We start from the raw sequence: 11,668 nt of genomic DNA, 5'->3' as shown, positions 1-11,668 counted from the left end.
ATGGAAAATCTACTTTAGCGTATACGAATTGAGGGACATTTCAAGTGCATTGATTACCCGTTTACTTCAGCGTGCACAAATGGAAAATCTACTTTAGCGTATACGAACTGAGAGACATTTCAGAGTGCATTAATTAACCGTTTACTTCACCGTGCACAAATGGAAAATCTACTTTAGCGTATACGAACTGAGAGACATTTCAGAGTGCATTGAGTTCGTGATTGCTTCAACGTGCACAAATGGAAAATCTACTTTAGCGTATTCGAACTAAGAGACATTTCAAGTGCATTGAATGTGCAATTGATTCAGTGTGCACAAATGGAATATCTACTATGTGTAAAGTGTACAACTGAGTTCTATAAGTTCTTGAATGTGTGATTGATTTGATTTGAACTTGAAATATTATGTTTGTGGGAATTTGATTAATATTGATTGTTGTATATTTAGAAGTGGTTTATTTGATTTATTTCTTTATGGTTGGTTGATGTATCACCCGTTGATGGTTTTGTTTGTAAAAGGTAATTAAAAGGTATTGTGCCTGGGCCTGGAAATTTAAGTTTGTTTGGTTTATGGATTTACTTACAATTTGTTGAAGTTAAAGTTTGTTCTTTTCGTTTTCTTCTTTATTAATTCATTGATCTGTTGTATGATTGAATATCTGATTTGGTTTTATTAAATCATGCATCTGTTGAAACTTAAATTTTCATTTAATTGAATTATTTAAGAAACTGTAGTGGGGTCTTTCAACCCCTGGCGCCCAACCCACTTTATTAGCCAAATACCGCTACAGATTTGGCGCCCAACGTGGGGCCCTGAGATATGCTAAATATTTAGTGGTTTTTGTAATTTTTGCTTAATAATGGAAGCTGAAAACTTTCTTATTAATTTTCCTGATGCAGCAGAAGGTAGTTGTGAGGGCCCATCTCATAACAGTCCTGGTACTCCACAGATTGACCGATCATTATTAGATGAGGACACTGGGATGGAACAGCCATTTATTGGGGCTCCGATCCTCTCCTCTGAAAGTCGGACAGACGATTTAGCAGTTTTAGCCCAGGCAATTAATTCTCTTAAAAGTGTATTCGTAGATACAGTAGACCGGCAGAAAAAATGGCTTCAGGACAGTACTGAACTTTGTACTCATGAAGTTCCTAAGAAAACATTAACTGTGGTTGAAAAAGCACATTCTGAATTTTTAGACGTTCTTTCTGACCGTATGAAAGAGTTTACTAAACATACAATTGAAGCTATACAGTGGAACTCGAAACAGACACACAATGAATTTAAGGCAATGTTTGATGAGGCTAACTCTTCAATGTTTTCTTCCTTTAAGAGAGCTTTGGAAGAATCTAGGGTAGGAGAAAAAACATTACAGGAAGAAGTATGCAGCTTGAGGAAGGAGCTACTTGCCATGCAAACTTCGCTTGATTCCTTTATGCAGCAGAGGATCTCACTTGACACCAAAGTAGATGAAAAGGTTCATGTTTCTGGGTCTCAGGTATGTTCAAATACATCTTCACATGTAGACTCTAGTGAGTCCATTAGTCAACCTGCTCTTTCAAATTTGGCTTGTGGGCGTATTCCGCCTATTAAAATGGTATTTCCTACATTTGGAGGAGTAAATGATGAGTCTGATCCTGTTATTTATTTGGAGAGATGTAATGACTTCTTAGCTCTAAGACCAATGTCAAACAGTGAGATACTTGCCACCATGCGTAGTGTTCTGCATGCCTCAGCCCGAGATTGGTGGGAGACAGTAAGATTTAAAATTAATTCTTGGGAAAGTTTTCAGAAGGCTTTTTTAGCGGTTTTCCTCCCAGAGGATTATCAGGATGTGCTCGAAGAAAAAGTGCGTAATCGACTGCAAGGGACAAATGAAAGTGTTCGAGACTTTGCTTTTTCATTTCAAGCTTTATTTAAACGCTGGAAAAAAGAAGCTACTGATACTGAAGTTTTGAAAGCTCTTTTAAAAGCAATGAATCCTTGTTATGCTAGTCAACTTCGTGGCCGTGCACAGACTGTAGAGGAACTGGTGAGATTAGGAACACAATTAGAGAGAGATTATGATCATCAAATAAAGTACAATCAGTTACAGTTACCTAAGAGTTCTTTTCTTGACCAGCATTTGTCTAAAAAATCAAAAGGGGTAGAAGTAAAATCAAACTTACCTCCAGAACAAAGTTTGACTAGTTTGCTTTGTTGGCGATGTCATGAAAATCATTCCCCAGGTTCTTGTTCCAAGTTTAAGGCTGTCCTGAGTGGAAAGCAAACTGGTGGACAATTTCAAGGAACTAAAGAGTTCCAACCTCAAAATCAGCAACGAGGTATGCTGTCTGCTTATGATACTCAGCGCTTTGTAAAAAAAGATGTGTCATCTGGTAGGAAGCTGGATAAGAGAGATGGTATTAAAATTCTTCGTCAGTTGGTTATCCCCATGATGGTTCGGAACTGTAGTGGTAAAGCACTTGTTGATACAGGAGCTACTTATACATTGCTCAACGTCGATTTATGGAATAAGATAAAAGAACCCAATGAGCAACTAGATGTATGGCATGAGGGACCACTTTATCCAGCTAATGGCGATGCTACTGTTCCTCTTGGCCAAAAAGTACTGGACTTCTATTTGCAGGATTTGCATTTCCAAGTTCCAACTGTAGTTCTGCCAGCTCAGAACCTTGTGTATTCAATGGTTTTGGGTTTAGATTTTATCGCACTGACTGGGTTGCAACTGAACATTAAAGATCAACTGTACAGTTTTTCAGATGATCCACAAGGTCGGGTTTTCCCTTTCCAACCGCCTATTACACCAGGGGACTCTTGGAAGTGTTGTAAACCACCTGGTAACTATAATCCATCTGCTTCTTTGTATTCTGCTATACCTCCTGTTCAGTTTGTATGTACAGCAAACGAATGTGTGGATAAGAGTGATGTGGGAGAGTCTGGTTCTGTATTGATGGAGCTTTTGCAAAGTAAAATCAAGGAGAGCAATCTTTCAGAACGTGAGTCTCATGTTCTGTTTACTCTTTTGTATGACCATCCTGATGTTTGTACTCCTAATTTGGGTAGAACCCATCTTGTCCAGCATAAGATTGCGGTTTCAACAGATGTTGTTGTAGCTCAAAAACCATACAGGCTACCCATACACAAAAAGGAGATTGTAAAGGAACAAATTGATGATATGCTCAATCAAGATATCATCCAGCCATCTCATTCACCCTGGGCATCTCCTATTGTGTTAGTTCCTAAAAAAGATGGAGGGCAGAGATTTTGTGTTGATTATCGTAAACTGAATGCAGTCGGTGAAAGCGACGCATTTCCTCTTCCCACAGTGAATGAGATCTTGGAGTCCCTTTCTGGGTCAGGGATATTTAGTACTCTGGATTTAAATAGTGGATATTGGCAGGTGTCCATGCATCCAGATAGTATGGCCAAGACCGCTTTTGTCTCACCTTTTGGCCTATATGAGTTTAAGGTGTTACCTTTTGGCCTGAAAAATGCACCGGCCACATTTCAAAGGCTTATGAATAGAGTCTTGGCTGACTATCTGGGGCAGTGTTGTTTAGTGTATCTAGATGACATAGTTGTCTATTCGGCTAACTTTCACCAACATGTCCTAGACCTCCAGAAAGTTTTGAGATGTTTGCAGAGAGCAGGACTAACTCTCAAACTTCCAAAATGTCATTTCTGTTTAACAGAGATCAAGTTTCTTGGCCATATTGTGACTACTGATGGTGTAAAGGCAGACCCTGCTAAAACAGAAGCTATTCAGAATTTTCCAGTCCCAACAAATTTAAAGGAACTCCAACGGTTTCTGGGAATGAGTGGGTGGTACCATAGGTACGTTCAAAATTTTTCAGATATTGCCGAACCACTTAATGCTCTAAAGAAGAAAGGAGTTCGTTTTCAGTGGACAGCTGAGTGCCAGGTAGCGTTTGACTGCCTCAAAAGGCATCTTTCCTCACCACCTGTACTTGGACACCCAAATCATGCCCATACATTTGTAGTTTATACTGATGCCAGTTAAACTGGCTTGGGTGCTGTTCTTGCTCAACGACCCTCCACTTTTGGTGCATCTGAGGAGGTGTTGGCGTATGCTAGCCGTACTCTGACATCAGCAGAGAAAAACTATTCTACAACTGAGCGGGAGTGTTTAGCAGTGGTTTGGGCTGTAGAACGGTGGCGGCATTATTTGGAGGGAAAATCCTTCATTGTAGTCACTGATCATGCCTCTCTTCTTTGGGTGTTCAACACTACAAAAACAAATTCCCGACTGATTCGCTGGGCTTTGAGACTACAGGAGTTTGAGTTTATTCTGGAGTATCGTAAGGGGAAGCTTAATAGCGCCCCAGACGCTTTGTCTCGGATTGACGTTCCTGATTCTTTTCCAATGGTAGCTTCCTATGTTCCTAAGCAAAGTACAGAGAGTATGGTGTCACTATTTCCTCTTTGTGATGAGGATATCTGGATTGCACAGCAACAAGATGTAGAAATCCAAAGGATATATCAGAGCTTAGCAGAAGGAAAGCAGAGTGATGAGGGATCTGGCTCTGAGTTTGTCATTTTAGAGGATAAGGTCTATAGGAAGGTGTCTAATCCTACAAAGGGAACTCATTTTCAGATTTATGTTCCACAGACTCTCAGAGAAATTTTGTTGGAGGCATATCACTCCAATCCATTGAGTGGTCATTTTGGGCGTTATAAAACTCAAAAAAGGTTAATGCAAGTTGCCTTTTGGCCTAATATGTGGAGAGATGTATCTGACTTTGTGAAGAACTGTACTAGTTGTCAGCAGAATAAACCAGAGTGTCGTAAGCCTGCTGGAAAACTTCAGCAAACTGAAGTGAAGGAGCCTTGGGAAATGCTTGGTGTGGACCTTATGGGGCCACTGCCTCGTAGTACCCTGGGTAACACTCAATTGTTAGTTGTTGTGGACTATTACAGTCACTGGGTTGAGATGTTTCCTCTTCGCAAAGCTACTGCTGGAGTGATTGCCCAGACACTTAGGAAGGAAGTACTGACTCGATGGGGTGTTCCAAAGTTCCTACTATCTGACAGGGGACCTCAATTTACATCTGAGATTTTGAAGGGTCTGTGTAGCAGATGGGGAGTGGTACAAAAATTAACAACAGCATATCATCCCCAAACTAATTTTACGGAACGTGTGAATCAGGTAATTAAAGTCATGATCTCCTCTTATGTGTTTGGTGAGCATAATCGGTGGGATCATTACTTACCAGAGTTGAGATATGCCATCAACTCTGCTGTTCAGGAGAGTACTGGATACTCCCCAGCAGAGTTGTTATTGCACAGAAATCTGAGAGGACCTTTTGAACTTGTGTTAGAGCCTCACCAGACTGGTCTTAGGGTTCTTAAAGACTTGCAGGAAGTGGTAAAATGAAATGTGCGTAGGGCTAAGGAAAAACAGAAGCGTTTGTATGATGCGAGACGAAGAGATGTGCATTTCACAAGAAATGATAGAGTTTGGATGAGAGCACATCCTCTTTCTAAGGCTTCTCAAGCATTTGCAGCTAAATTCGCAGCTAGATGGATTGGGCCTTATCGAATTGTGGAAAAGCTTGGTCCGGTGAACTACCGGATTGTTCGGGAGGATAATGGGGAAGATTTACGTACAGTTCATGTATGCAATTTAAAACCTGCATTCCCCTCCGCAGGGGAATTAGATCGTAGAGAGAGAGAAAGGGTCCTGAAAATTTTTGTCGAAGAGTCAGAAGATGAGGAATTTCTCGGATTTGAATAGTCCTGAGATCCAGTAATCACTTAACTGATTTCCATAATTATAGATCAGATTATTTGGTGAGTAGAGTTATTGGTATGGAAAGCTGTTGAGTGTCTTTTTATTGCTGCATAATTTTTAGGTCTTAAAAAACCCCTAAAGATTTCTTGTAAGTAACTTATAGATCACAACCTCTTTAAGTTTGACTGATCTTTTTCCATGGGGGGGAGAGTGTGACGATCGTCATTAGAATTTTCCTTATTATTGTATGAGTGACGTCTGATTGGGTTACTGCTGTCAGCTGATGCAACGTTATTTAGAGCGCCTTGGATGGGTTTCTCGCTCTCTCTCTCATTCATTCCTTGTCACGCAGTCAGCATGCAGGTGATTCCGGGTCACTGAGAGGTCATGCTGACTGTGTGTGTGTGTGCGTAGAGAGCGCGCTGCATAATTGTTGCTTTGAGTCCGTTTTTGTAGCTCAATATGTGTTTTCATGCTGCGTGGTCTTGCTCTAAGGTAGTGGCAGTGTTCTTTGAAGTTGGTCACGGCATCGAAAGTGCGAGTATGTTTTTGATGCGGACGTTGAAGCGGCAACATTTATGAATGGAAGAGTTTATGATTTTGGCGGAGGTTGTATTTGCGATGCATGGTGAACGTATTATGCGCTCGGGTTTGTTTGTGGAGTGAGGCGCGGGTTTATTTTTGTTTTTTGGCGCTCGAGTTGCCTATTTGTTTTGGGTTTTTTTCTTTCTTTTGTTTGAATGTTTGATCACTATCGTGATCGGGATTTGTGTTGCAGTTTTCTGGGCCCAGTAGCATCGACGGGTGATCGGGTAAGCAAATGTTTCTTCTTTGATTTATATTGTTTTGGTTAACTTGTATATGTGTATGTATGTCCAAAAGATTTAATGAGATGGTAGAGTAACCATATGAATGTGCATTGCGTTCACGATTGCTTCAACGTGCACAAATGGAAAATCTACTTTAGCGTATACGAATTGAGGGACATTTCAAGTGCATTGATTACCCGTTTACTTCAGCGTGCACAAATGGAAAATCTACTTTAGCGTATACGAACTGAGAGACATTTCAGAGTGCATTAATTAACCGTTTACTTCACCGTGCACAAATGGAAAATCTACTTTAGCGTATACGAACTGAGAGACATTTCAGAGTGCATTGAGTTCGTGATTGCTTCAACGTGCACAAATGGAAAATCTACTTTAGCGTATTCGAACTAAGAGACATTTCAAGTGCATTGAATGTGCAATTGATTCAGTGTGCACAAATGGAATATCTACTATGTGTAAAGTGTACAACTGAGTTCTATAAGTTCTTGAATGTGTGATTGATTTGATTTGAACTTGAAATATTATGTTTGTGGGAATTTGATTAATATTGATTGTTGTATATTTAGAAGTGGTTTATTTGATTTATTTCTTTATGGTTGGTTGATGTATCACCCGTTGATGGTTTTGTTTGTAAAAGGTAATTAAAAGGTATTGTGCCTGGGCCTGGAAATTTAAGTTTGTTTGGTTTATGGATTTACTTACAATTTGTTGAAGTTAAAGTTTGTTCTTTTCGTTTTCTTCTTTATTAATTCATTGATCTGTTGTATGATTGAATATCTGATTTGGTTTTATTAAATCATGCATCTGTTGAAACTTAAATTTTCATTTAATTGAATTATTTAAGAAACTGTAGTGGGGTCTTTCAACCCCTGGCGCCCAACCCACTTTATTAGCCAAATACCGCTACACCGGTGCTACCGGTTCGTATATTAGCCAAATACCGCTACACCGGTGCCACCGGTGCTACGCTACACAACCCGCTCCGAGCTGGTATCGAACAGGCGACCTTCCGCATGGGAGTCAGTTGCTCTAACAAGAAGGTTAAAAATCTATTTTGGAATAAGGCTATAACAAACAAATGTGTAAAAAGTAAAGCACTATAAATACTTTCTGGACACTGGACTGGTCTCTGGACTTTTTTAATCCACATATTATAATGCATTACAGGTTTGCATTTTGTGCAAAGACTGAACGCTGTTCTGTAATGTGGCCAAAATTACTTTTTGAGTGAACTATCCCTCAGTCGATTGTGCCGACTATAGAACTTGATTTTCAATGTAGTTCTTTTCAATGTTTTTTTTTTTTTTACATTTGGTTATTACTGCTGCATTTTAAAGGGATAGTTCTGTTTATATTCATGTTTATTTAGTTTTTTTTATTTCATTTTATAGTTCTTCTGTCATAATTTACTCATCCTCCACTTGTTCAAAACATATATTTGGAAACCACTCACTTCCATTTGTTTTTCCCTCTAAGGAAGTTAATAGTTACAGATATTCAGCATTCTTCTGAATATCTTCTTTCTTTTTTTTCAGCAGAAGAAAGAAACTTTGGAACTTCGTGAGGGTTAGTAAATAATGAGTAAATTTTCATTTTAGGGTGAACTATCCTTTCATATACAAGTAGCTGTTCTAAGATCAGCACCTCCATCCATAGTAAAGATTCAGTGTATTTGTCCGTGCAGGAGGCTGAGAACAAATTCACCAACTCCGAGGAAATAAACCACCTGTACGATGCCAAACAGCGGCGCGATGACCAGTGCACGACAGTAAGACCCCTTTAGGAAAGCAGACGGACCCTCGTGACGGAGAATCTTACTATCGGGAAGATGAAGAGAGACGGTCAGTACATGTACAGAAGAAACTAAACAGTAAAGTGTGTGTGTTTGTGTGTGTGTGTGTGTGTGTGTGTGTGTGTGTGTCAGTTTACCTGATACAGTCTCTGACTCCACTGTAAGTGTCCTCATGATGTCCTCGGGACAAAGACTGAAGCCTAGTCTTTATCACTGCAGCACACACACACATACACACAAGCAGTCATACAATTAGTCTGCTTTCACAAAATGTCCCATATTATATGAAATCTACAGTGGCCTAAAGAGCTTTACACCCTTTTATATGAGTAAGTTCATTCATCCATTCATTCATTTTCTTTAAGGCTTAGACCCTTTATTAATCTGGGGTTGCCACAGCGGAATGAACCGCCAACTTATCCAGCATATGTTTTACAAAGCGAATGCCCCTCCAGCCACAACGCACCACTGGGAAACTGGGAAGGGCATCTGCTGTGTAAAACATATGCTGGATAAGTTGGTGGTTCATTCCGCTGTGGCAAACCCTGATTAATAAAGGGATTAAGCTGAAGAAACATTTATGAATGAATGACCCACAAAATGTTAAACATTACTGGCAATCTCGTCAAATGCAAAACATTGACCATCTTACCATCCACAGGATTGACCGCAACCGCTGCGGCGCAGCCTGCAAAACAGCCGGACAGGAAAGAGATGTAAAATGGAGCCGAACCATCAGCATTTCTTCTGCCCAGACTATTCAGGTTAGCAAACAGTGGGAAGTAGATGATAGAAAAGGGCACATCCCTGAGGGAGGGAAAACACCAATAAGAGACAAAGAATGCAAACAAAGCCTACCCTGGCTGAAAGCATCCCACAGTTTGAGTACCGTAATAGAGTGGCCCCCAGTCCCGTATAGAGACCAGCGATGCCTTTGTGCTTCAGCAGATTTCTGGAGAGCTGGAGAGCTGAGGGAGACTTCAAATGAACAGTGCGGTCTTTGGCCCGGCCCCTTACAGCATCCGGACCAATCATCTTCCTCTGGGCCTCTGTCAGAGATATTTAAGTTGAGAAATTCTGCAGTACATACAGTTGAAGTCAGATTTATTAGCACTTCTGAATTATTACTATTACTAAAATATTGTTTATTTTGTTCTACAAGTTCTGTTTAACAGAGAGAACATTTGTTTTCAGCACATTTCTTGTAGATTGGCTTGTAGATCGCTGAAAATCATTCACATTCATTGGGACTACAAACCCTGTCATGCACCTCACACACACACACCTGTTCCGGTTTTTCGCTGATAGCACACATGCAGACACATCAGTGGTTCTCAAACTTTTTATGAAGGGCCAAAGTCAAACTTGATTGAGGCTAGTGGGCTGGAGGAAAATTAGTTGCTATGGGTAATTTGTTAGTTTATTAACATTTAAAAATTACTAGAAAGCATAGCTTTTTTTATTAACTAATAGAGTATTTTTTAATTTAATTAAAAATATGTTTTTCATTTTATTATGAACTTTTTACAGCTAGCTCTATGCAACTCTCTTATGGTCATCCACTGAAGCTAAGCAAGGCTGCGCCCGGTCCGAATATGGATGGGAGACCACATGGAAAAGATTGCTGCTGGAAGTGGTGCTAGTGAGACCTGCAGTCTATGTGGGTCCTAATGCCCCAGTTTATTGATGGGGGACTCTGTTCTGCTCATTGAGCGCCATCTTTTAGGTGAGACAATATATTGAGGTCCTGACTCTCTTTGGTCATTTAAAATCCCAGGATGTTCTTTGAGGTTTAACCCCGGAGTAATGTGATGTAGGATGCTGTCAACACAGGGGCAAACAGATGTATACAGGAAACTGTTGGAATACTGAATCAATTCCATGCGTGTTCAATTAAAAAGGTCAGGAGAGTTTTTACTTCAATGTCAAAAATCGTAACAATTTATTGGATACAAATAAATAATTCGATTCACAGAGTTCTGTTATCCTCAATGCAATGCAAAAGTTACACTAAGTAGGTGCACAACGACTTTCATTCCCTGACCTCAGCTTATATGCAGGGGCGGACTGGCCATCTGGCAGACCGGGCACTTTCCTGGTGGGCCGACGTACTTTTTGGGCCGGGCTGATCATCGTCTTATGATCTGATCGGCCCATAAAAGGCTTAGCAGCCTATTGTTTTTTTTTCTGCCTTATTAATTGACGCTGCTGTGATCTGTGACTCTCTGAAAGTAAGATGCTTTTTTTTCCTCTGACAGACAGACCGGGCCAGCCCATGTGACACTCTGCAGCCCATTGGCTCTTTTCTGTATTGACATTGGGCTGGCCCAATCACAAACTCCTATTTTGGGCTCTGTATAAGCGTGCGTCGTCTGTGTTTATTTGTCAAAATAGTCGAGAGTCAGAGAGAAACGCAAGGGAGGTGCAGAGAAATCGCGGGAAATACACCGGCGTTTCATTTTGCGGTTCTGAAAAGTTCTCAGTTCATTCTAGTCACGGCTAAAAGCGCAAATCACGTGACCACACACACTCTGCCAAGAGCTGCAGCCAGTAGTTCAGCGGGTGAGCATAAACCCCAGGTAAGAGTATAGTGCATGTCAGACAGTTCATCTGCTGGATGATCTCATCTCACTATAGTTGTTAAACGTGACATTGAATTCATTTTGTTGTTTTGGCTAAGTGCATAGATAAGCTAATATATTAATTTATGTAACCACATACACTGATTCTGCATATTGACTGATTGCTTACATTTATCATATAAATTTATTGTACGTTATACTGTTATAATGGCCATTATTAATTATTAAAACTGATATTCTGCAAAAGAGACGGGGTAAAGTTTGTTCTTTTCAAAGAAAATGAAAGGAGACAGTTATATTTAAGCCCTGTTTTGTTATACATATGCAGAGTGAAGATGACGCTCATATAAATATGCAGCTACACGAGTGTCTGTTAATCATAATATCAAAATGACACAAATTTGACTTATATTATGTTTTCATTGTTTAGATGGTGAAACAGCAAGCAGGATGAGGTGAAAGAGGTTATAAAGTACACTGTTCCCTTTAAAGATTTAACCATGCATCACCAGGCAGTTTTTGTTATGTTTATTATTGAATATAGGCAGAGTGAATAGTGTGTTGAATAAGCTAAATTGGCTGTAGTGTATGAGTGTGTGTGAATGAATGTGTATGGGTGATTTCCAATATTGGGTTGGGGCTGAAAAGGCATCTGCTGCATAAAACATGCAGGAATAGTTGGCAGTTCATTCCACTGCGGCAACCCCTG

General features: G+C 40.0%; 1 protein-coding gene and 1 long non-coding RNA gene across 3 annotated transcripts in view; both read right to left on the bottom strand.

Annotated features, from left to right (window-relative positions):
- Positions 1-6,445: 6,445 nt before the first annotated feature.
- The window catches only part of LOC148679675 (uncharacterized), a 162,273-nt gene continuing 157,050 nt past the window's right edge, over positions 6,446-11,668 (bottom strand). Inside the window, exon 3 of the long non-coding RNA XR_015944704.1 lies at positions 6,446-7,528. This is a non-coding gene — a long non-coding RNA (uncharacterized LOC148679675). The remainder of the gene's footprint in view (positions 7,529-11,668) is intronic.
- The window catches only part of slc25a22b (solute carrier family 25 member 22b), a 27,718-nt gene continuing 23,563 nt past the window's right edge, over positions 7,514-11,668 (bottom strand). The window contains exons 8-11 of one of the 2 annotated variants that reach the window (XM_087260606.1): positions 9,267-9,426; positions 9,030-9,184; positions 8,515-8,590; positions 7,514-8,402 (exon numbers count right to left, since the gene is read on the bottom strand). In XM_087260606.1, coding sequence (XP_087116732.1) covers positions 8,249-8,402; positions 8,515-8,590; positions 9,030-9,184; positions 9,267-9,426 — 545 coding nt within the window. In that variant the 3' untranslated portion in view covers positions 7,514-8,248. Of the gene's footprint in view, positions 8,403-8,514; positions 8,591-9,029; positions 9,185-9,266; positions 10,427-11,668 lie in introns of both variants that reach the window. The other variant, XM_087260607.1, reaches the window with a different exon arrangement.

This window comes from Danio rerio, chromosome 7 (genome assembly GCF_052040795.2).
Source record: "Danio rerio strain M-AB ecotype USA chromosome 7, GRCz13ab, whole genome shotgun sequence".
NCBI classification, from domain to species: Eukaryota; Metazoa; Chordata; class Actinopteri; order Cypriniformes; family Danionidae; genus Danio; species Danio rerio.
The sequence above is the reverse complement of the archived record's forward strand: the minus strand, read 5'-3'. Positions and strand labels throughout refer to the sequence as shown.